This window comes from Oryctolagus cuniculus, chromosome 2 (genome assembly GCF_051225735.1).
Source record: "Oryctolagus cuniculus isolate XC-2025 breed Fujian yellow rabbit chromosome 2, ASM5122573v1, whole genome shotgun sequence".
NCBI lineage: Eukaryota > Metazoa > Chordata > Mammalia > Lagomorpha > Leporidae > Oryctolagus > Oryctolagus cuniculus.
The window spans coordinates 128,023,224-128,048,991 of record NC_142868.1 but is presented as its reverse complement, the minus strand read 5'-3'; the positions used below and the strand labels follow the sequence as shown (position 1 = coordinate 128,048,991).

At 41.6% G+C, this 25,768-nt stretch overlaps 1 protein-coding gene across 4 annotated transcripts in view; it reads left to right on the top strand.

The window, feature by feature from the left end:
* The window catches only part of CTNNA2 (catenin alpha 2), a 1,277,539-nt gene that overhangs the window by 413,123 nt on the left and 838,648 nt on the right, over window positions 1–25,768 (top strand). For all 4 annotated transcript variants that reach the window (XM_051842709.3, XM_089327497.1, XM_051842710.3 and 1 more), the window contains one exon: window positions 19,089–19,255. In XM_051842709.3, coding sequence (XP_051698669.1) covers window positions 19,089–19,255 — 167 coding nt within the window. The remainder of the gene's footprint in view (window positions 1–19,088; window positions 19,256–25,768) is intronic.

The window sequence follows — 25,768 nt, the reverse complement described above, 5'->3', positions numbered from 1 at the left end:
TGTAATGAAAGTTGGGGATTTACAGAAAGGATTTAATAACTGCATTTTATTTTTAATAAACAGAACTGTGTAGTCCATCTTTGCATACCTAAGAAAAATGCAAAAAAATTTAGGTCGGGTAGAGTATTTTGACCATGGAAGAATATGGTGTAGAAGACAGTGGGTAGAGAAAGCAGAGCAAGAGTTTTTGAGACAGAAAGGAGAGTAGTGTGTTTTAGCAAGTGTTCCAGTGGCATTATAAGCTAAAGATAGAAGCTGGGGCCAGTGCTGTGATGCACTAGGTTAATCCTTCGCCTGTGGTGCCAGCATCCCATATGGGTGCCGGGTTCTAGTCCTGGTTGCTCCTCTTCCAGTCTAGCTCTCTGCTGTGGCCCAGGAGGGCAGTGGAGGATGGCCCAGGTGCTTGGGCCCCTGCACCCGCATGAGAGACCAGGAAGAGGCACCTGGCTCTTGGCTTCGGATCGGCATAGCTCCAGCCGTTGCGGCCATTTGGGGAGTGAACCAACAGAAGGAAGACCTCTCTTCTGTCTCTCTCTCTCACTGTCTGTAACTCTACCTGTCAAATAAATAAATAAAAATCTTTAAAAAAAGAAAAAGAGATAGAGGCTACGTCTGAATTAATGATAAAGTTTTGATAATTGGTAGAGTTTTTAAAAGCTGTTGGAATTTTAATTTAATGTCAGAACATATTTCGATTAGTGAATAGTAAAAATAACTGATTTTTATGGCTTGACTTATTTGACAGTGTTTGGTCCTTAGTATAGCATGGATAGAAAGAAGAACATAATGAGAAGCTGGAGGACTGGGTGGGCACTATTGTAAGCGCTTAGGAGATGTAAATAGAGTTTTGGCTCTGATGATGGTCTGGGGAATGGAAAGGACTGTGTTATTATACAAAATTCAGATGAGGTTGAATAATAGTAGTCATTTCATGTGAATTCCATCTGTATGAAAACACACAGTGAGACAATGACATATTATGTTGATAGAAGTTATCATGGCTAGTATGTAAATTTTAGAGATTAGGAGTCATAAAAACACTATCAGGCATCTTTATTAGGAAAAAATTATTACAGATATTAATACAACTTTTGTTGTATAACCACCTAATCATTAGTATTTACTATGTGCTAGCTATAGTAAACTAAACGTTGTTTATGCATATTATTTCGATTAATTCTATCTTGAATCTAATTTCTGAATACCATCCTAATCTGAATACTTCTTTATGAAATGTAATTTGTTTAAAGATTTATTTTATTTATTTGAAAGGCACAGTTACAGAGGCAGATGGGAAGAGACAGGGAGATTGTCCATCTGCTAGTTCACTCCCCAGATGTCTACAATGGCCAGAACTCAGCCAGGCCAAAGCCAGGAGCCAGGAGCTTCTTCTGGGTCTCCCACATGGATACAGGGACCCAAGAGCTTGGGCCATCCTCCACTTCTTTACCGGGTGCATTACCAGGGAGCTGGATCAGACGTGGAACAGTTGCAACTTGAACCAGCACCCCATATGGGATTCTGGCATTGCAGGCAGCAGCTTTACCCACTATGCTACAATGCTGGCCCTTGAAATGTAATTTTTAGAGAACTTGTTTTGATAGATAGAACAAGAGCAATGGGGGGGGGGGCGGGGAGAGATAAGAGGAATCATTCTATTCTGAATTCAAGTCTGAATTCCGCTCTAATCTGAATGCATCTTTATTAAATGTAATTTTAAAGAACTTTATTTGTTTGAGAGGTAGAGATAGAGATCAATAGAGAAAGGGAGGGAGGGAGAGAGGGAGGGAGGGAGGGAGGAAGGAAGGAAGGAAGGAAGGGGGAGGGAGGGAGGGAGGGAGGGAGGGAGGGAGGGAGGGAGGGAAAGAAAGAAGTGGAGAGAGGAGGAAGGAGGGGAGGGGAGGGGAGTGGAGAGGAGAGGAGAGAAGAGAAGAGGAGAGGAGAGGAGAGGAGAGGAGAGGAGAGGGGAGGGGAGGGGAGGGGAGGGGAGAGGAGAGGGTTTTGTTTTTAACCATATTTTATTGGTCTTATCATTTGAATTGGCATACAATCATGTGTGTTATCTTAGAAGTAAATAAAACCCAAATTCAGTAGCCAGTCTTTCTGAGGTAAAAATCTTCATTCCATTGCCGCATGATTGTTAGCCTTTAGAAAATAATTAGCTTTTTAGCTCTATGGGAGTAGTACCTACCTCACAGAGTTTTCATGAAAATTAAATGAGTTGATGTATGCTGGAACGGGGTAAGCACTATGTCAGTATAGCTATTATTAATAGTGATTATTATTCTGGTCTATCACCATCATCATCCCTCCATTGTGTTCTGTTTTTCTACCAGTAAACCCTTATTTTAGAGCTTCACCATTACTAAGACTACAGACCTTTGAGTTCAGCAGCCTTGGATGAAAATCCCAGTGCTGAAACTGCCTGAATGACCCTGGACAAATTGATGAACCCTTCTAAGCTGAGCTATAGTGATTTTTTAAATCTTTAAAATGAATGTAATACGGTCCACCTTGTTGTGAGATCATATATGTAAAGTGCTATAAAAAAAACATGGTGCCTGGTGTATCCTAAACACTCAATAAATGATATCTGTCTTTTGTTTCCGGCATTGTAAAACTGGAAGGAGTTCTTTAGATCATTAGCCATTTCCTGTTTGTGTCTGGGGAGGAGGGAGATACACTAAAAGTAGCCGGAAGTGAGGAGGTAGCACCATGAATGTGGAAAAGAGCCATAGACAAGAGCATAGATTTTCACGGTGCTGCCATTTTTGGAGATGACCTCTGGATGCATCTTTGTTGAAAAGTAGGAGGTTTGGGAATTCTCAAATATAGTTATGGTGTGTACGCCACATGAAGCAAAATAAGCCTGAAGCTAAATTCTAGAAATGGGTCCCTTGAGTGGATTTGTCAGCTCTTGGTGCCAAAGCCTTAATTGTGTATTTAAATAGGATGCACTTTGGTGGAGTGTATGTGACGTGTGTTTGCATGCTGAGGCCTTTATACCTGAAAGGACTGTTCCTGGGAATTCTGTTTAGCTAACAAATACGTGAGATAACAAGAATGTGAGGGAATGTGTAGGATCAGCCTCGGCTGCCGTTGTCCCCTTTCTAGTGTGTCGTGCCTGCTTCGTGCCTTACCTCCCTAAATGCCAACTACAATTGGCTTAGAAGTTTGCTCGTTAAACCCAGCTTTCACTCAATCATGCTTCCATTCTCTGTCTCTAAAACATAAATCCTCACTGTCTACAGGTACTTTGTTTTTCTTTTGGAATCAGAACTTTTGACTTCTTTTGGAGAAAAAAAGCCAATTCCTGCTCAGAGTACTAGTTGAAAATGAATTCAGTTGTTCAAATCAGCTTTCATACTTACCACAAACACCTCCCAGCAGTGTCCCAAAGCAATTGCTGCTAAGTCACTCCAATTTTGCAATGTCTACATAATGTAAGGATAAAGCAATCATGTGTTTTAGCTTTAAAAATTCATGGAAGCTTATTAATCCTTATTATGGTGTCATCACAGTGGAATACTAACATCCATCTGGCCAAAATGTTCTCTCCCTATAGGCAGATCTACAGAGAAGCTAAATTATACTCTCAGTGTGAGTTTATTAATTTGTAGTGAGAAATATGTTAACATAGGGACTGTATACCTACATTTGCCAGCAGGTAAATGCCATGAAATTTTCAAGTCATTTATTACCATTCCCTCATTTTTTTCCTTAAAAGGAAGTGAACACTAAGAAGCACAAGATGGGACCCCTTTGCTTCAGGTCAGCCTGCAAGAGATCAGAGAGATTCTGAGACTGGCACGATGATCCAAGCATGGATCTAAACGTTCATACACCAAATGGTGTCCAAAATGTCTGGGAATATAGAGAAAATACATTAATTGGATCCCTGCTTTAAATTTTGATGTCTTTGATAGGAACCAATGTTGAATGGAGTGAAGAAACAATACTGAACATATCATTTGCAGATTTCATTAGCATACTTTTCAAAAGTGATTTTGTCCTATATCTCCTGACATTTTGTGTATGCTACATAAACTTAAATGAGGCCGTGGGTATGTTTACAGTGGGAAGAGGAGAAAGGCCAAAATTGACTGACTTCCAGTAATCTACATTCTTTGGTTCATCTCCACACTTCCCCTCATGCAACTGATGTGATCAGTGGAGCCTCTTGCCTTTGGAAATCTTTGTAGAAACCAAGTGGGCTGAGCCAAGAATCCCTGATACCCATTTTTCATTTGGGTACCTGATATTAGGAGGTTAGCCTTGAAATCTCACTATTGACTTAAGTTTTCTTGGTATGAGACTGAAAACTAATTATGACGAAGAATGTATTTTCCTGAGATAGCACCATCTATATTCTTTGTCCTTCAGCAGTCTAGCTGGTTGTGGAGATTATGTAGTATGAGACTAATCTCTGCCAACTCTCAGAAGCATGGCTAACAGCTACAGTTGAAGGATGAAGAAAAGAAAACTTAATACCTACGTCTTTCTCAGAGATAGGGAGAGTGAGACACACACACACATAGAGAGATGTATAGTGAGATCTATATGTATATGTATAGATATAGAATATCTATATAAAATCCGTATGTACGTCTATATATCTTTGTCTACAATATCTAGATCTATATAGATATCTATATATGCACATACATATTTTGGGCCACTCTTAGCTATAATTATAGCTAAGTACCCTTATATACTTAATATTCCCAATTTCCTAAGTGTATCTGCTTCTTCTATATTGAATTTTCTAATATTGACTCAGTGGGCATTTCTCTACTGATGTTCTATGGATGATACTTGTTAGTGAGTCTTTCAGAATCAAGTCCAAAATAAGAAGAGGGCAAGAACTGTGACATTATCTTGATTATCTAAGACTAGAAAGCTTCTTTCACAAATCAGGTGCTTAAGAAATGCTTACTGAATGACCAAAAGGATGAGCTAAATGATATGTAACTCTCCGTATACTTTGCACTCATACACACATTTATAGTAATGATCGTACCATCAGCTCTGCCAACTCAGACTGTCATTCTAACCCTAAACTCCCCAGTTCCCTGCCCCCTGCCCACCATTAAGGTTGTATTCCCCTCTGGTAGGACATTTTCCCTTTAAAACTTGATATTTGTTTTCATCTTATTCCATTTATTTAAAAATGTTCTTGTGAGGTGGAAGAAGAGAAGTGTGTCACAGATGTTATAACCCGAGTGACATGCTTTATGGAAGCAAAGAAAGCATTGATTAGCACATTTTGACAGTTTATCTTTTTGCATTTAGGGTTTTGAATTATCTTGAATCAATTTTTATTACCTGTTGCCAGATCCTCCTACTACACAAATATATTTTTGTTAGCTGTGCTTTATTATAATTGATGTTCCAATGTGGATTTAGATGCTGTGTCTTCTTTGAATATTCTTAATATAGGAGCCAGAATGGTGGTGACAGAGACATCCCCTGTCAGGCAGCAAGGAGGATTTGTGGCTCTATTCATTTTAAGAAACTGCCGTTTAGTGGTGAATAAAAAATATCTTTGGCAAATCAGAAACTAATGTTAAAACCATGCCATTTAAATTCAAGAATAACATCATTTTAGTTTTTTTCCTCCCAAGAGCCAGAGAAGAAAATCAATTTTTCCCTATGTTGCATTTTAAAATATAACTTAAGTTGCCTGGAATTTTATAGGACCATCAACCATGTTTGCTATACCAATTATTTGGAACATTTTTTGCTTGGTTTCTAATTGTGAAATGTGTAGTAAAATTGTCTATGATTAATCAACTTTTTTCATTATGAGAATTTTTGCCATGCTTTGTTTAGCCAAAGACTACTTTAGAAAAAGTTAGATTTTGGGTGGGAGGGACAGTATGGGGGGGGAAGCCATTGTAACCCATGAGTCGTACTTTGGAAATTTATATTCATTAAATAAAAGATAAAAAAAAAAGAAAAAAAGAAAAAAAGAAAAAGTTAGATTTTATTTTACCTTGGAGCAATTTCAAGCCTTGTTTATTTAGCTGTCATCTGTAAGATGCAAATAATATAATGTACTCTTTCATACTTTCCATTTGTTTTTCTTTGTATTTTGTTTTTATTTTCATTAATATGAAATCAGTGATGCAAATAGTATTTAATTTTATTAGTGGCAATTTTGAAATGCCATCAGAACTTGTACAACCATAAGCATGATATAAAGACCTAAAACTGACATTAAAAGGCTTCAATTATATGGTATAACTTGGGGACAATTGTATATTCATGAAACTGTATCAAAACCAGAATATTTTCCAAAAAATGAAGGAAACAACAGCAGCTACAAAACTCATGGTAAACGGAAGCAAATACAGAACTCAGAAGCTGGAGACCCAGCTTCTGCCCTGGACGCTGGCCCTGGTCGGCTGAGCGAGCTTGAGCAAGCTACTGAAACACTTGGTAATTGTCTCTGAGATGGAGGCGCTCAGTTCCACCAGTGAGCTCACGTTTCCTGTGTTCCAGAAGTAGGCAGTCATTTAGATTCTCAAATAGTTCCGAGTGACTTGTGGCTATCTTACTTATTTTTATAAGATACTAGAAACTGGATTTGTTCCCTCCACAGCATATGAGGAACACTTTTCACACTTAACACTACTAGTTTGCTTAAAGGGTTATAAAATTTTTTTTTCTTGACTTGAATATAAATTAGTATGCACTTAACATTTGGAAACAAAGGCATAGTTGTGTGTTCATTTCTTCATGTGCATTGTCCTTTTTTGTGATGCAGATGCAGTGTCGGTTCTCAGAGCTGATAGGTGTTCATTTTGACATTTCATTTCTCCATAAAGGACATAAAAAAAAAAAAGTCAAGATCTACGCTATGGAAATGGAGATTAGATTTTTAAGAGTGAGTCAGAGGAGCACATCAAAAGCATAACTGTCCTCTTTCCTTGGAAGGCAGTGTTTTCTGGCCTAAAAGTCACACTTGAATTTTGCATCTGCTAAAATCTAGGCTGCATGAGGTCCTCCTAGGTATTTTTTAAATTCTGAAATTTGGACATTAAATCCAATCCACCCCTCCCACCCCGCCTCCCCAGAGGCAGATGTTTTGTCCAGTGGTTAGAGTTGCCTGGGATGTACATCGCTGGTAGTAGAGTGCCTGATTCATTCCTGGCTACATTGTTTCTTCCTGTTGATGCACATTCTTAGAGGCAGTAGACTATGGCTCAAGTACTTAGGTCCCTGCCCTTGTTGGATGGTACCTGGATGGAGTTCAAGGATCTTGGTTTCAGCCAGGTCCAACACCTGTTGGGGGCATTTGTGGAGTGAACCAAGAGATGGAAGATAGCTCTCAGAATCCATGTCTCTGTTTCCTCTGTTTCTCTTTCAAATACAATTAAAAATAAATGAATTAAAATTTAAAAAGAATCAATCCCCTTTACTCTGCATTTCCTCACATATTATCTTAATCAACAGAAGGAAATCTTGGTGTCTTCTACATTTCCATGTTCAGGCAGGTGGTGCCTGCCTCTTTTATTCAGAATTGGGTGCTGACATAGTAAAAAAAAATATTTATTAGAGAGAGAGAGAGAGAGAGAGAGAGAGAAAACCCCCATCTGTTGGTTCACTTTCCAGTACCTGCAGTGGAGCTAAGTGGAGGCCAAAGCTGAGAAATGGGAACACAGGCAGCAGGAACTCAATTACTTGAGCCAGCACTGATACCTCTCAGAATGCTCATCTCATCATCGGGGAGCTGGAGTCAGGAACCAGAGCCAGGTATCAAACTCAAGCACTCTAATGTGGGACCTGGGCATCTTGAACATTGTCAAATACCCTCCTGAGGCTGACAGTTCTGATAATAATATCCCTCTTTGTTTAATCTAGAAGCAAGATATAGCATTATTTCCTGATTCTCTCATCACATTAATTGGTTTTTGAAGTCAAATTTCAATTACCACGTACTGTAACAAGATACTGACATCTGAGTAGAGTTGTATTTGTGGAATGATTCTAGGAGAATAGCAACACTGATCAATGGAAACATTTATTGATTTAAGAATATACAGGGGCCAGTGATGTGGCCATCACCTACAGTGCCGGTATCCCATATGGGCGCCAGTTTGAGTTCTGGCTACTCCACTTCTGATCCAGCTCTCTGCTATTGCCTGAGAAAGCAGTAGAAGATGGCCCAAGTCCTTGAGGTCTTCCATTTGCTGGAATGGAGAGAGGTCTTCCATTTGCTGGTTCACTCACCAGATGGCTGCAACGGTTGGAGCTGTGCCAATCCGAAACCAGGAACCAGGAGCTTCTTCCGCGTCTACCACATGGATGCAAGGGCCCAAGGACTTGGAGCATCTTCTACTGCATTCCCAGGCCATAGGAGAGAGCTGGATGGGAAGAGGAGCAGCCAGGACTCTTAACTGGCGCCCATATGGGATGCTGGCGTTTCAGGCCAGGGCTTTAACTTGCTGTGCCACAGTGCTGGCCCCAGATAAATAAATCTTCTGAAAAAGAATATAGATAAGTCAGCAGTATGCTTTATAATTGAGAGGCTTGCTTTACATAGGTGGGATTATTGAAGATTTGGATTTATACAATACTTATCGGATGTGTAGTTCCCTTACAAATGATTTACAATAGCTTTTCTTAACTACATAGTTTATATAGTGCACTTATTTCAGAAACCTATGTACTGCACAATGAAATTTACATATTACCAATTTCTTTTTATTTTATAAAAATATTAAGTGGAATTGGTTTCACTATTGATTCCCTGTGCTCCATTTTTCTCTGAAGTTTACCACATCACTATCATCTCCAAATTTATAGCCTTCTATTGCATTCAAGCCCAAGATAATAATCACCTTTTTATGGGATGTGACTACTGCTACATTTAAAAGGTCCTTGCAATGGTCTCATTTGTGAAGTGTGCCATATTGCAGTTTGATAATCTTTCTGGCTACAGTAATGTAAAATTACCCTACACCCTCTCCTCCCAAACCAGGAAAAGACTACAGCTGAAATAATTAAAATCCATATGCTTAATGATGTGTGCCTTCTGCAAGGTGGTGCATTACTGTCTCTAACGATGTTTAATAGCTCATAACATTCAATACACTTCATCTTCAGTTACTGACATTTATAATAGTTTTGCACACCGAACATATCTCAGTAGGGGGAAACTGCCTTGGAACAGAGTCAATTATCTACCTGGGTAAAGAACGCTGGACCTAACCAAATGAGGACACATTATTTGTCTTTCAGCTGCTTGAGCCACTGAACCAGGATTGTAACAAGGCCATGTGACTCAGCTGGGGTTTTGTTAGATGAGGAAGTTTTGATTGACTGGTGCACATTGCATTGTGTTGGTCTCACAGCCACCATGAGACTGCGGCCGGCATCCCTGATTGGGATGTCAAGGGACTGAGGACTTGGCCCCCCACCAGAGACCTGACGCGTGCAGATCACTCACAACGGGGTATCTGTGAGAGCGAGGTACTGAATGACAGCTGAGGAGGTGCTGTGGGATCAGAAATCCTCCACAGGCACGTCATAGATTATAATCCCATCAGATTTAGTTTGCACCTAATTTCGCTGAGAGAGCTTCTTGAACATAATGAAGAACGGTAAAACAGACCATGGAGCCTTAGTAGAATATCAAAGAAACAAGCAACTTTCTCACATCATTTACATAGTTTTGATATGGTTTGCCTGGTAGTTTTTAGAAATATGAACAGATGAGGCTATCTTCTGAATACTACATTTCTACGCCAAAGATTATCTTGTCTTTCAGTGGCAGAACCTGAACTGTGTGAAGCACTGGTCTTAGATGCTCAGTGCTCGAAGTGCCTGCAGGAAGTAGCTTATTTTAATGAAGTGTTTCCTTGAGGAAATACAGAATTTCATCATTCCTGAGCCTCAGAGAAAAGTTCTGATTGTCATCATTGACCTTTTTCCCCGTGATGGATTTGAGTCATAACCAGCCTACGGTAAAATGCAGGCATGGCTCTGTAACATTCTCGACTTTTTTCAAGAAGTTTTAAGACATCTCTCCTTTGGTGGCAACTGCCTGTGTGGGCAAAACAAAGCAGCAGCAAAGGAGTTGCTACTTTGCCCAGCACCTACCTATTCAGTTACAGCTTGCCTGCTGCTTCCTGAACTCACAAATCCAACTTTAAAATGTAAAAAGGAATATGATTTCATTGTGAAGTTTGCAGTATTTGGGGCTTTGTTTGCCTCTTCTTCTTGCTTACACATCAATTCAGTATGGTTCAAAATGTAAAATGCCAGACAGGCTTTCCTTTCCTTCACCCAACAAGATTTGTTGAGTGAGGACTGCTTGTTACACTCTGTGGACTAAATGAGATGGCACACTAACCCTCAGCTCCTAATCTAGGTCCAGACAGAGCTATGGAAGCACATGCTACCTTAATACAATGAGCAGAATGTTAAAGATATTTCTATAGCACTGTTTTTCACGAGCCTAAATTATAGAGCCAGGCTCTTTTTTGAATGCTTACTTTACTGCTTACCATCTGTTTGAACTTAGGCAAGTAACCTCTTTCTCTCTTCAGTTTCCTGATACAAGTGTGACAATATGAGTACTTTATCAGGTTTTTGTCAGCAGTAAATTAATTGGTACATGTAAACATCTTTGAACAAAACTTGATACATATGCATTCTTTAAAAGAAGTAGTATTCCAGTTGGAGCCACATGTTCAAAATATTGTCTGGGAGCATGTATTTTGCCCATTGATTAAGACACTGACATCCCATATCCAGTGCCTGCATTTGATACCTGCCTCCGGCGCCTGACTCCAGCTTCTGCTATGCAGACCCTGAGAGGTAGCAGATAAGAGCTCATGTAGCTGGGTCTCTGCCATACGTGAAGGAGACCTGGATTGAGTTCCCTGCTCCTGGCTTCAGCCTTGGCACAGCTCCTGCCACTGTGGGCGTTTGGAGAGTTAAACCCATAAGCAGGCTCTCTCTCTACTCATTCTCTCCTCCTCAAGTAAAAAATAAAATAGAATATTGATTTAAAGTAGACACAACCTAGTGGAATCCTGAAATGGAAGGAATATTTTTAAACCTGACAGTATTTTTCTGTCATTTTTTGTACTTTTTATTTTTAATCGACACAAAAATTATACATATTTAGAACTCCATCTGATGTTCTATACATATATGTGTAATGTCTAATGTAATATCTAAACATATCTATCTCCTCAGAACGTTAACATCTTTTACGCTGGAAAACATTCAAAGTTCTAGGTTTTTGTAGAGTAATATACAGTGCATTATCAGTATCAATAGTTATCCTAGTATGCAATAAGACACTTCTTACTCACTACTAATTGTAAATTAGTATCTGTTAATCAGTCTTTCTCAATTTCTCCCTCCTCTCCTCAGCCTCTGGTGATCATCATTATAGCTGTGTTTCTTTGAAATCAATGTTTTTGGATTACATATTTGAGTGAGATCATGCAGTTCTTGTCTCTCTGTACTTGGCTTATTTCGCTTAACATAATGACCTCTGGTTCCATCCATGCTGATGTCAAGATGTCTTCCTTTTTATGGCTGAATAGTACTCTATTTTGTACATGTTCCCCCATTTTCTTTATTTCTTGATCTGTCAATGGACACTTAGGTTTTTCTGCTTTTTGGCTATTGTGAGCAGTACTGCAGTAAACATGGGAGTGCAGATGTCTCTTTGACAAAGTGATTTATTTTCTTTGGATATATATCCAGGAGTAAGATTGCTGGTCATATGATAGTTCTATACTTAGTATTTTAAGCAACCTCCAAGGTGTTTTCCTCAATGGCTATACTAATTTACATTCCTACCAAGAGTATGGAAAGATTCCCTTTTCCCTACATCCTCGCCAACTCTAGTTATCTTTTGTCATTATTTTACTTATTTATTTATTTTTGTTTAAAATGCAGGGAGACAGGGAGAAGGAGAAAGAGAGGGAGAGAGAGGGGGAGTTGGGGGGGGAGAACGAGAGAGAGAGAGAGAGAGATCTTCGAGTCACTAATTCACTCCCCAAATGCTCACAACAGCCAGGGCAGGGCCATGTCAAAGCCAGGGGCCTGAAACTCAGCCTGGGTCTCCCACGTGTGTGGCAGGGACTCAAATACTTGAGTTATTACTGCTGTTACCCAGGGTGCACTTTAATTATTTTATTTTTTTATTTATTTTTTTGACAGGCAGAGTGGACAGTGAGAGAGAGAGAAAGAGAGAAAGGTCTTCCTTTTGCCATTGGTTCACCCTCCAATAGCCGCCGTGGCCTGCACGCTGCGGCCGATGCACTGCGCTGATCCGATGGCAGGAGCCAGGTGCTTCTCCTAGTCTCCCATGGGGTGCAGGGCCCAAGCACTTGGGCCATCCTCCACTGCACTCCCTGGCTACAGCAGAGAGCTGGCCTGGAAGAGGGGCAACCAGGACAGAATCCGGCGCCCCGACAGGGACTAGAACCCTGTGTGCCGGCGCCGCAAGGCGGAGGATTAGCGTAGTGAGCCGCAGCGCCGGCCCCAGGGTGCACTTTAACAAGAAGCTGAAGTCAGAAGCCAATCTGGCCTTGAACTTGGTACTCCAATAAAGAACGCAGGCATCCCAAACCACATCTTAACTTCTGTAGGAAATTCCCATCCTAATCTTTCATCTTTTTTGTAATAGCCAGTCTAACTGGAGTCGTGTTTCATAGGTCACTGTGGTTTTGATGTGCATTATCCTCTTGACATGTTAGTCATGTTGGGTATTTTTCCATGTACGTGTTGGCCATGTATATGTCTTCTTTTGGAATTGTCTGGATTTTTAAAAATTTTGTTTTGTTTTGGTTTGGATTTTGCTTTTCTATTGAATCGAGTTCCTTATATAATCTTGTTTTTAACCCCTTGTCAGGTATATAACGTGTAGATATTTTCTCATGCTCTGTGGGGTATCTCTTCACTCTGTTACTAATTTCCTTTGCTGTGCAGAAGCTCTTCAATTTGATGAAATCCAATTTGTCTATTTTTGCTTTCTTTCCCTGTGCTTTTGTGGTCTGATCCAGAAAACCCTCGCCCATTCCAATGTCCTGAAGCATCACTCCTTTTTTCTTTTAGAAAGTTCAAGTTTCAGGTCTCATGTTAAGATCTTCAGTCTATTCTGAGTTGATTTTTGTGTATGGTGAGAGATGGGGTGTGGTTTAGTCTAGTTCCATTCTTCTACATGTGGATGCCCAGTTTTTCTAACATTGTTTATCAAAAAGATTGCCCTTTATTTCCCAATGCATGTTCTTATTAGCACCTTTGTCAAAGATCAGTTGACTGTAGAGGACTGGTTACTTCTAGGTCTCTATTCTATGATGGAAGGAATATTTGATTCCTCCTGCAGCATCATCTGCTTGCTGTTGGAAGCACCCTAGAAAAAGATAGTCCTATTTGTCATGCAGTTAGTCCAGAGGTTCTCAGCTAAATCAGCACAAGCTCAATTCATCCTTTCAGTACATGAGCCAACTCTGGATAATTCTTCTCAAAGAGAACTCACTTACTTCTTCCAAACCAGGAGCCAAGAGGCACTGTGAATTGTGTCAAGAGCCACTGTGATAACATTGTAACTTTCACAGTGTTTTCCACGTTGGCCTTTCATTTAACACTTCAATTTGCTTCATCTCAAATGAAGATATATCTTTTCCCATTTTGCTCTGAGAATTAGCTAACCAAAATAGTGACTTTCAGGTGTCCATTGTGTCACAAGTTGTACAAAATAATAAAAATTATAAAACATCCAGAAGTAGGACACTGTCTTCTCAATTACTGTTTAAAAATTATATTTTTTTCACATGAGCTCGGTGAGTGCATGGTCCATTGAGGATGCACACTTTGAGTATCAGAAAGGGCCAAGGTCTTGGGAACCTGTCTTCCTAATTTTGGGAGTCGGTATCTCCTATTTTTGCTTTCTACTCCATTGCACACTTGTGCATTGCTCTGCAGAATACATTTCTCAGTTCCATGTAATATTTGTAGCTTGAGGAAAAGAGGTATGAAAAATGTTGTGAGGTAGGCATAGGCTATCAGGAAAGGGGAATAAACCATAGTTAAGAGGATGGAAACTTCTCTAGGAATTTCTCATCTTGTCTAGGAATTCTGTAACAGGGAGAGTCATATCAAGAGTATTGTCTATCAATACATCCTAGGTAATTCATGCAATTAGACAAAAAGGGAATATTATATAATTAGACAAGGGACTTTTTTTTTTACATGTGATAGTTGCTGGTAAGAGATAAAAGCAAGAGGACTTTCTGGAAGACAGCTCATTAGATGTTTCCTGGTAGTTGTCCTTGGTTATGACAACTGGATGCTATTTTGGTCCCTTTGCATTGTCTGTGTTTCTTAATTCACACAAGGAAAAGATATTTATTTATTGGATAATGAAGATATTGACTAATGTGAAGTATCGCACAAGGTCCACTACAATGTCTCACCCTACTCGGTGATGATTGTTGTCTCTGCTTCTGCTTGTTTTGCTGTGTTTGCTGTGTGGCTCACACCTTTCTTCCTTTCCTCTTTACTTCCATCCTCAGTCTGGCTTCCATCAGCTGATTCCACGGGATGAGTACAGTGCCTATCATTCCTGAAAGACAAGATCCTCCTCTCCATCCAGGACCATCTACTATTCTGAATTTTCCATTTCTTCTGCACACACTGTGTGCACATAGCTGTTCCCCGTGCCTTTCTTCTTGCTGAGTTTTCCATTGGTTCAGTTGTCAAATGTTCAAATGTGCTCAACTTGAATGCAAGCCCACCCTTTAAAGGACGAGCCACATGGCTTTTGTAGCATTTCCATCCCGGATATGCGCCTAGCTGACTGTGCTATCTCTGCTTCTTTTCCTGTCTTCTATTGGGTTATCTTATCCTTTCCTTCTACATGGTTCCACATATGGGTTGATGACTACCTCAAGATTATACACAATTGTGTATCCATTTCAGCACTCCCAGGGTAGCATAGGAACCAGTTCAGATGCAATATGAAAAGTAAGCATCATCACTATCCTTTTTTTTAAGGCATTGGTATACAATGCCTTAAAACAGTAAATACTTTTACTGGACAGATGTTTTCTTGTTTCTAATCAAGAAAACCAAACAAAATGCACTTTGAATCCTGTGAGATGGGGTTCATCAATCTTATCATACTGTGGAGGGCTGCAGTGAGAGTGGAAGAATGATGTTAATGATGATAATAAAGCCTTCATTATGAACAAGGCCTTACACTAGGTGCTTTGAATGTGCCTGCTCTGTTTGAAATTATAATGTCATCTGGGAGACAATCCCATCATTATCTTCACCCCCATTTATAGTTAGACAACTAAAGCACAAAGTTTGAGTAAGTACCAAGCTTTTATTATTTTGTAACGGTTGGGGTAAGTCTGGATTTGAACCCAAGTCTTTGTGACTTTAAATATGTATTCTGTTTTAATCCATGAATAAAGCTTTAATCCAAGCAAAGCTTTTGGAACATCAAAATATTATGGAAGGACTTATATGCATCCATTGTTTCTTCTCATTTGCTTATTTGATGATGTTCATTTTCCTTTGTTCCCATAGGTGGCAGTAGCTTGAGGTAATCAAAGGCTTTGCCATAGGAATGCAAATACTTCTTCAAGTAAATGAGATTAAATACTAGAATACACGCTAACATAACAGATCTCTAAGACTCTTCCATGGCTCCCATTTCCTCTCCTCTGCATACATGCCATTTCTTAGCTAAATGTTTTAGTCTTACAGGAAAGCAGTTTTCTGGGAAAAGAGCTGATATTATCTTAATAAACTGACTTACCATTTTGCAATATGGATTTCTGTTTTAATTCAGTGATACGATAGGGTTATAAGACACATTAACAAAAGTTGCACTTTGTAAATTCACATTTATTAAATAAAAAAAACTATATAAAAAAAGACACATTAAGGGGCCCGTGCTGTGGCGTAGTGGGTAAAGCCACTGCCTGCAGTGCTGGCATCACATATGGGTGCTGGTTTGAGGTCCAGCTGCTCCACTTTTGATCCAGCTCTGTGCTGTGGCTTGGGAAAGCAGTAGAGGATGGCCCAAGTCCTTGGGCCCCTGCACCCATGTGGGAGACCCGGAAGAAGTTCCTGGTTCCTGGCTTCAGATCAGTACAACTCTGGCCATTGTGGCCACCTGGGGGAGTGAACCAGCGGATAGAAGACCTCTCACTCTCTTTCTCTCTCTGCCTCTACCTCTCTGTAACTCTGCCTTTCAAATAAATAAAAAGAAAGGACACATTCAAGTTTTAGCTGATTTCAGATTGCTTTTCCTTCATAATCTTTAATAGTGTGAAATCATTTGTATCTGCTTAAGATAAGTATTTAGTTTTAATTTAAATTGAATGAAATTATTTCCAATTCATCTTAGAATAATTTCAGTATTTAGTCTCAGTTTTCTGTTTTCAGAGTCACATTTTATAACGTGGATTTTCCTCTGCTCTTCTATTTCTCTCCTTTTCTTTCTCGTTCCCCAACTCTGTTTCTCTCTCAGGGATATCTGCCAAGCTACTTCCAGGGGTTCCTACTGTGGGCCCCAGAATAATTAGCTTCCCCTAACAGCTTTACACATTTCACCTGCTGGATGGAGCCCCTTTATAATGACCCCATATAAGACAATCCAAACTTGAATCAGTTGATTAGGAATAATGGGTGTGCCTCCATGTGCTAAGAGAAAGTTGTGCATTACTCTTCCTGGGACTCTGTTCTGGGAGTAGCTCTGTGTGAGTCATGTGCTCTTACCCGAGCTGGGACTCCTAACTAATTTAACCTGCAGAATTTGGGGTCAGCCATGTAGCTCCCCAGTTTCACATGCAGAATAAATCTGTTTCCTTGAATAACTGGACCTATTCCAACAGCAGCTGACTTACCCATTAACACTTTATATACATTTCTCAACTCTGCCCGTGGTGACTCTCTCAGTATTTCATTACACCTGTCTTGGTATACAGTGTTCTTTATGGCCACACCTTGGAGAGCAGAAATAAAAGAGCATTCTTCTCCTTGCTGATTTGCCATTGATTCTTTGTATCTGGAAAGGGAGGTATGAGAGCAGGAGATATTTTGTACACGTGTGGCAAGGGTAGGTCATCTGGGTGGAATACTTCTACGTGTGATTCTCCTAACTTAGGCCACTGTCTTAAACTTCGCTTAGATGTGTAGGCTCTGCATCTTGAAAAGTCATCATTGTGCCCGGATGGTAATGGATGTTTAAGCTCCTCCCCTGCTGTGGTTGTGCATCAGATTATTTGTGCCTAGGTTTAAAGCCTAACCTGGTCAGCAGTGCAATACGCTTATGGTCGATCGCAGTGTCCTTTAAAAGTCCAACATCACTATATATTTCCCTGCATGCTCACATTCCCCGAGTATAAAAAGTATCGCTGTGAGGGTTTAAATAACCATAAAACTAATGGAGAGAATTCCATTACATTCTGATCTGCCTATAAAGTAAGAGGGTTTTTTTTTTTTTATTTCCCCTGTATCTTAGGATAAATTACAGGATGCACAGATTTTTACTGCTATCATTGGTTTTATTTAAATGAGCCAGATTTTGCTCAGTAGGTGAAGAATTATCATTTCTATTTCAAAAATTAAGTAGCTTTTCCCTGAATTAAACAATCTGTCACGTTAATTCTATTGTTCAGGTTTTCTGAAGCTCTTACACCCCCGTGCCCACTTCACTCTATGAAGCTCCATTTGCGCTCTCTGCAGCGCTCCCCAGCCCAGGTAAAGCCCACTCACAGGTAGTTTCTCAGCCTCATCCTACTGAATCATCTCCTTTTGTCTCTCACTCCTGGGGTCCCTTCATGCAAGTGTGCACCTGACTCCTTATTGTGTCCTTATGCATCCGCCACTCCACCTTCTCCCTGGTCTCCACTGACAAATAGCCCCTAATCTCACTGTTTATGCCACAGGAAGCTCATTAAGACCCAGCTCCGCTCAGTACCGCGTTGCCGTGTCTCTGGTTCAGACCCTCTGTACTGCTCTCTCAGACAATAACTAATTTGCCCTGATCACTCTGTTTTTTTCTGCCTTAGTCTTGTCCCCTCCAGTTTAGATTATGTAATGTGGCTAAAATAATCTTCCAAAAAAGAATCGACGAGTGTCACTCCGCTAGCCCTGCTGAGGATGCGGGCTAACCGCTTCCTATGGTGTTCCGGGAACTGCTGCCTCACTGCCCGCCCATCGTCCTCTCTCTGTGCCTCCACGGAGCTGCAGCTCCCCACGCGCCTGTGCGGCTCCAGGTTTCAGGCCTTCCACAGCGCTGGTGTGGCACAGCCTGCCCTTCCCGCCTTTGTCCTCCTCTGAAGGCATTCACAGCCCGTCAACCTTGACAGTGCCCCAGTGCACGCTAAACCCGTAAATCACTCCCTCCTCCCCACTTCTCTGGCCCTGATCACGCATCTACCACGGCACTTATTCACTGCATTCTGATTTTGCCTACTCACCTGTTTTCTCATGAGCCACTGAGCTCTCTGAAACCAATTGTTCTTACGTTGGTAATCTGAGTGCCTAGAACAGCATCTGACGTGTCTGCTTAATGCACATGTGTTGAATTGGCATGAGGATGCCTAAATGTGTGCTGTATTTGAGAAAAGGTTCCCAGCAGAGTAAGAGTGGATCTTGGGTTTATCTGTGGTCTGTTGCTGCCTTGCGAGCTCAATTAAGAGTGCAGTGTTAAGTAGGCCAAGGTCTTACCTTACATTTCTCTGTGGAGCAGTTAACTTTAACCCACAGCTGTCAGCATCCTCAGCTGGTAAAAATCATTGTTTCCAGGAGAATGACAAGAGAGAATGGTCAAGTTCAGGGCAAGTTCATCTCAACCATCAGACAATTGCAATTCAAGGTATTCTTCATTGACGTTAAAAGTAGGAATTCATGCTTCTTGTCCACAGCACCTGCCCTGTGCACTGATGGTTTTGTCTCGCTGCGCTGGAGGTGGGAGAAGTACCACATGGCACATCAGAGCTTTGCACTAAGAGCCAGATTTGCCCAGCTTCTGCCTGTCAGGATGGCCAGCCTCTCAGCCTCACGTCTACCCTCTGCCCTCTCTGTTTGTCTTCCAGGTGAGACGATGCGCATCGCCTCCTCCGAGTTTGCTGATGACCCGTGCTCCTCGGTGAAGCGTGGCACCATGGTGCGGGCGGCAAGGGCCTTGCTCTCAGCTGTAACGCGCTTACTCATCCTGGCAGACATGGCCGATGTCATGAGACTTTTATCTCATCTGAAAATTGTACGTATGGAGAATTTCTCAGAACTGGCATTCTGCGGGTGGTGCTCTTGACTGTGTATCACAGTTCTGCACTCAATCGAATTGCCTTCTTTACCTCAAAACAGAATTCAGATCTCCCCCTACTTTCTGGAGTGTGCAACAGTGAATTCTTTTATGCCACAGAACCTGAAATCAGTACTCCCGTCTCATGAGTCAGAGCAATTTGGGTCCATGGGGTACTTCAAGCCAGAGCCAGCTCTCCAGAGAGCTGACCCAGCGACCACTTATTCCCACCTTACTATGGCCCGTGTATGGAATATATTGTGTCACCTGTTCCAGCCTTACTTTTCTGTAGATATATAGTCTGAGCCTACTTTATTCTGACAATAAAAAGGTGCCCATCTATCTCCTCCATGGCTGGGGTCAGTCTTCTTGTGCCAGGCCAGGCATGCAACATTCCCAGATTAAGTCTTTGAGTACATACGTGCCCCACCAACCCATATGCCTTGTTTGTTATGACTCGTATGAGTTATTTCATTTCCCCATATGCCTTGTTTGTCATGACTCGTATGAGTTATTTCATTTCCTAGTGGAAATGGAACCTTGCCCTGGTCACAACTATTACTGGAGCAGGGACCAAGCAACCCGCCCGGTCACTGACATGTGGACCTTTCTCCGTTTTCCTGGTTTCTGAAAGATAGTGCAATCCTGGTGGTGCAATGTGTGTGACATAACACAATTGCTCTGCATAGAGTCCCTATTCCCAAGCTATCCATGAATTTGGTTCCTGGTCAATTGCCACCTATTCTGGATTAACCTTGGAGTCCTTGGATTGAACCACAGGCTTTCGTTTGGGGGGAAGAACCTATAGGTAGCTTAGTTTTCCTAGACCTGGGTGTTCCTGGCATCTCATTTCTTTATTCAGCAACCCTTATGCATTTATTTTCTTTGTCAGTGAGATGAAGCAGGTTATAATGAGGAGGCAGATGGTACAGGAGACAAAATGTGAGAGCCTGTTCTCATCTCACCTTGCACTCAGATCTGTTCAGTGGAAGGAATTGTCAAGAAATTCCCAAGATGTGACTGTTGTGGCACAACAGGGTAAGCCACTGCTTGCGACACTGGCATCCCATATTGGAATGATGGTTTGAGCCCCTACTGCCCCACTTCTGATCCAGCTTCTGCTAATGCATCTGGGACAGCAAGGGATAACAACCCGAATATGTGGGTCCTGCTACCCACCTTAGAGACCCCAAAGGACTTCCTGGCTCCTGGCTTCAGCCTGGCCCAGATGCAGCTGTTGTGGCCATTTGGGGAGTGAACCAACAGAAGGAAGATCTCTCCCTGTCTGTCTCTCCTCCTCTGTCATGCTGCCTTTCAAATTAATCTTTTTTTTTAACATTTCCTAAATCATGATTATTCTCTATCAAGAAATTCTGGGAAGGAACTTTATTCAGGCTTTCCCCCCCACCCCCCGCCAAAAAGGTCAGTATTTCCAAATTAAGAGTAGACTCCACAATATGATGAGAGAGCTTAAGTTCTAACACTTGCAGCCTGAGCCCCATGGTCAGAAATCCTAAATGAGGTACACTCTTCATGGTTTCTACTTGGGCCCCTGAGGAGCCAAGGGGCATGAAGCCAAACCTGCTTGGGGCTGGATTAAGAGCTTTATCTCAGGGAGCAGGCCCTCTGGAGCCAGGGAAGGTTCTTGCAAACTGCATGAGGTGAGCAATTGAGGAGAGGGTTCGCCTGTTTCAGACGCTGGCGAGGGGCAATGCAGCGCGAGCCACTGGGGCCCTGGGTTCAATCTTGATTCAGTGTTCACTTCCCCCAGTGCTGTAGTCTCCCTCATACCTCCTGCAGCCTCAGATTCCTCCTCTCTTTTCCTGGGGTCACTGGTGAATGGGGCCTGTGAAGCACTTAGCACAGGTCCTGTCGAAGGTGAGTGTGGAGTGGGCGGCAGCTCTGAGCCCTGTTGTGATCACTGGAACCACGTCCATGCTGCGGGCTGGCAGGTGTTCAGTTCTCCACTGCCCCTCTGTTATTTGCATCTTTTAGGCTTTAAATAACTTTGCTCTCTAGTGTGCTGGGGAGAAGGTGTTTTATTTTTCCCTTCCCTCGCGGCCTTACTTAACCCACAAAGGCAGTATGTTAAGAGCGTCTTTCCCCAGAACAATCTGCTTTATTCCAGTAGGGGAAGCTAGGATTGTCCCTGAAGAAGGCAGCTTCATTTCCTACATGGCACTGCTCAGTGCGCTCTGGAAGTCCCCATGGCCGCAGCTCTTGGGGAGTGATGACAGGCTAAATGTTCCCCTGGAATGGCCCACAGGCATACAGTGCTTGTTAAATCCTGGCCTGGGATGCCCCGGGATAGTGCTAGCTGCTGCCTGCAATTCTGCCTGTTTGCCCACCTGTATGCACCAGGGTTCTCGGCTGATAATATCACTGCAGCCTCTTGTCATGTGGAGTCAATTGCTTTCTCTACACAGCAGTTTAGGTGGAAGTTAAAAAAAAAGATTTAGCACAAAATCATGGAAAGGTCAGACTGACGATATTAAGTAGTCCTGTCAGACTGTCAGTAGTAAAATTAAAAATGATTGTGGACTAAATAACACATTTGTTCTACTCAGTGGAGCCTCTGTCACAAGTGGTGGTGGATTGTCACCATCTTGTGTGCAGACTGGGAAACTACACTCTGTTACCTCCACAGCCTGTCAAGTGTGGCCAGTGTCATTCTTGGACTCAAATCAGCCAGGCATCCCAAGAAGCTGTCGCTCCACTGCTTTAAAAATAATAAATAAGATAAAATAAAATAATGCAGAAATTCATGAGACTCATAAGTGAACACCATATATAAATCTTGCTTAGTATTTCTTTTCTGTAGCAGCGTATCCTCTCATAGAGAGTATTGTGTGTGAGCATCCATTTATTTGTTCTTAAATTCAGGATAAAGAACGTATGAAATATTTTCACATATTTTACTAGAGCAGGTTAAAAACTATAATTGACACCTTTCTCAAGAATTTTTTCAATAAAATAATGTGGTTTTTTTTTTTTTTTGCCTATGGATGATAAACATAGAAAAAGAAAAAGAATTGCAGATGCTTTCTATTAAGAGTAAGGAGTGAGGCCAGTTTTCTCTCGTTTCAGTCTGAGTAGCACGTGATGGAGAGCCACGCAGCTTCCAGCCAGGTTCACTGCCCAACAGCTATGTTACCTTTCAGCATTATGCATGGTGTTGCACTTTGACCTTTGAGGCCACACACCAAATCTCTCTATTGGTGTTCTTTCCAGACAGTAGTTTTTCCCACTTACGAAGAAATTCTAGGAACAGAGAAGGAATTCTCAGAAACATATTTTTACTTTTTAATCAAATGTTCACCAAGTGGATGAAGTATAGTCAATCCATTTCCCTAAAACACACACCTCCACCCTCTGTCCCTCACTCTTTTCTGTAATCATTGGCAAATTGAGCAGTTGTGAGCAAATGACATCCCACTTCTAAGAATAAATGAAGAATTAGGACCCCTGTAGAGACCCTGTGGTTTGCTCCTACAGAAATCTTTGCCTTTTCTCCCTTCCAGATATATATATAAACTTATATTGCTAGTGAAGAGTCCTGTTTCTCATATAGCATCAATCTATTTGAATTGTCTGTATTATGCTACTTGTTATGTCATGCCAAGTATTTGCACTTTCACGTTGAGTTCTCTCTGCATACATTGTACATAAGTTCACATAAGATTGAACTCCTGCTGTTGTTTCAGACTCAGGAAGATGGTGGTGGAACAGTGGGTAAAATATTATTCCTGTGTAAAGTTAGCAGCCATGTGGAGGTTTGAGGTCCTTGAGGAAAGCCACTCATTTTTACATGAAACACCATCAAAAATACTGTTATAATCACTTTTATCGTTGAAGTTGCTAATGAATTACTCCCTATGCAAGCAAACACTTGGCACATCCTTCAATCATTTGACATTATCAGTGTGTTAGTTTGATCTGTGGCACTTCAGAATTTTTGAGGAATTGTGCATTTCAATCAGTGATCATGAAGAGAGATTTATTTTCTTTAAGCTCTGTGTTAATGTAATCAGATTATATTGTCAGTTATCAGCATGAGTGACAGTATTACAAGTAAACTCTTCTAGCCACATAGATGTCAGAGAGAACAATCACTTTTTTTCTACCCTCAGGCTAATTCCTAAAATAATGATGTTCTTGGTTACCCGGGAATTTCTCTCCAGAAAATGGAATAGCAACATAGAAAATAGCTATCTCTTAGACAACTTCTCCAATAAGTGAGATTTTCCTAATGGCTGCCAGACACCAAGTCTAATGTCGACGTCCCATTATTTGGGAGCATTGGTCAGACAGGGTGACTTCAGCAGTGCCTGTACTTTTTCTGACTCCAGCATCATGTTGTCTTGTGGAGTCTCAATAACATTGTCTCTCAGTAGCCTTCTGTTTAGTCCTGAAGCTCTAAGATCACTCTTGGGTTGGAGAAACGATAATCGATTGGTCTAAAACCACTTTGTCCTTGATTATAAATGTAGAGAATACTGCCCAGTTCTTAGCATATCTTTTCTGACAATATATTATGATATTAACTTCAGAAAGCTAGATTGCTTATGATTTATTTGTTTATTAAGGTATACTTTCAAGAAATACTTATTGGTGCATACTATATGTAAAACACTGTGCAAAGTTATGTTACATCAAAAGCGAATGAGAGTTAACTCATACATGCCTTCAAATACCTTATAGGCTGGTAAGGGAGACATTAAAAAAAAAAGGAGTGTGTTTCATATTGAGAAAGTGTGTGTATTGCTACAGTCATACCTAGAAGGAAAATATAATTGGGATTTTTCTTTTGTAAATAACATAAAACCTAACTCAACCTGTTTTTGTAAAAAGGGAATTTATTGGCTCACCAAACTAAAAGTTCAGTGACAATAGCTTCAGGCAAGGCTTTTATCAGAAATGTGACAAGGGCCAGGTTTCTGTCTTTTTTTCATCAGCAAGGTTCTATTCTCTGTAGGCCGTTTTCTTGTGGTTTCAAAATGGCTGCCAATCATTCTCAAGGTTACTTGCTTATAAACTAAAAATAGCATGAAAGAGGGAATTCTCCTCCTTGATGGTTCAGACAAAAGTTCCACACTTTTATCAGTGCTGATTGGCTTCTGAGTCATATGCATATCTCTTAGGTGTTTATAGGATTATGGAGTATGCTGATTTCTTACTTAACTTGGTCAGGTCTCTTCTCCCTCAACTCCAAAGTAGGCAACTGACAGACAATTCAGGGTAATATGAGGAAGGGTGGTGTGGCTGGCAGGGGGCCTCTCAAGATTGGTTCTTTTTGAACTGATGTTTACCTGCCTCTGAACCCATCCCTGGGCTCAGGTTGAACAGGCTGGAGTCAACCAAACTCTGCCAGTTAACAGTCAGGGATAACTGGAAGGAGCTGGCCCCATCAAAAGAGCTGTCCAGTAATGAGCGTGAAACCACACAATGATTTGAACAGAGAACATGTACTATCATTCTAACTCTAATAAAAGTTGGGAGTCAGGAGAGAGTAGTTAGTAAGACATAAAGAGCACGCTGAGGGATCTAAGACTGGCAGGTAGGAGGCACAGCCGCAACCCTAGGGCTGTATTGAGCACTCTGAGCCCCACCCCCATCAGGAGTGAGAGCCAGACATCGCAGGACCTGGTCCTGGCTGACTTGATGATGCAGAAGCCGCTGCTACACACTCAAATGGATCTTGCTAGAATCTGCCCTTCGGTCCTGGAGGAAAGCAGCTCTCACAGAAGTGTCTCCCTGGAGTATTCTGCTACAAAATTGCCCAACCAGGGTTTCCTGAGGGTGGCCTGCTGGCTGTCTGGTGCTGGGGAAGCCACCTCTGCTCCAGGAACCTAAACAAAATCCTTTCTTGGTGCAGAGTGTCTCCAGCACGCTGTAATGACAAAGTCTTTAACATGGGCCACCACTGAGAAAAGAGCAGTGTTTCAAGGGCCCAGCTACACTGTCACCGAGCAGGTGTGAATTTGATCACCCTTGGGGTGAAGTGATTTCCTGTGGGAAAACAGAGAGATGAATTTTTTTTTTAATTTTTTGACAGGTAGAGTGGACAATGAGAGAGAGAGACAGAGAGAAAGGTCTTCCTTTGCCGTTGGTTCACCCTCCAATGGCCGCTGCGGCCGGCGCACTACGCTGATCTGAAGGCAGGAGCCAGGTACTTATCCTGGTCTCCCATGGGGTGCAGGGCCCAAGCACTTGGGCCATCCTTCACTGCATTCCTGGGCCACAGAAGAGAGCTGGCCTGGAAGAGGGGCAACAGGGACAGAATCCGGCGCCCCGACCGGGACTAGAACCTGGTGTGCCAGCGCCGCAAGGCGGAGGATTAGCCTAGTGAGCCGCAGTGCCGGCCCAGAGAGGTGAATTTGGATCAGGCAGCCGATTGCAATGGCGGAGAGCTTCACAAGGAACAAAGACCAAAGTCCCAAAGTTGAGGGAGGAGTCCTCGAGTGTTTGGAG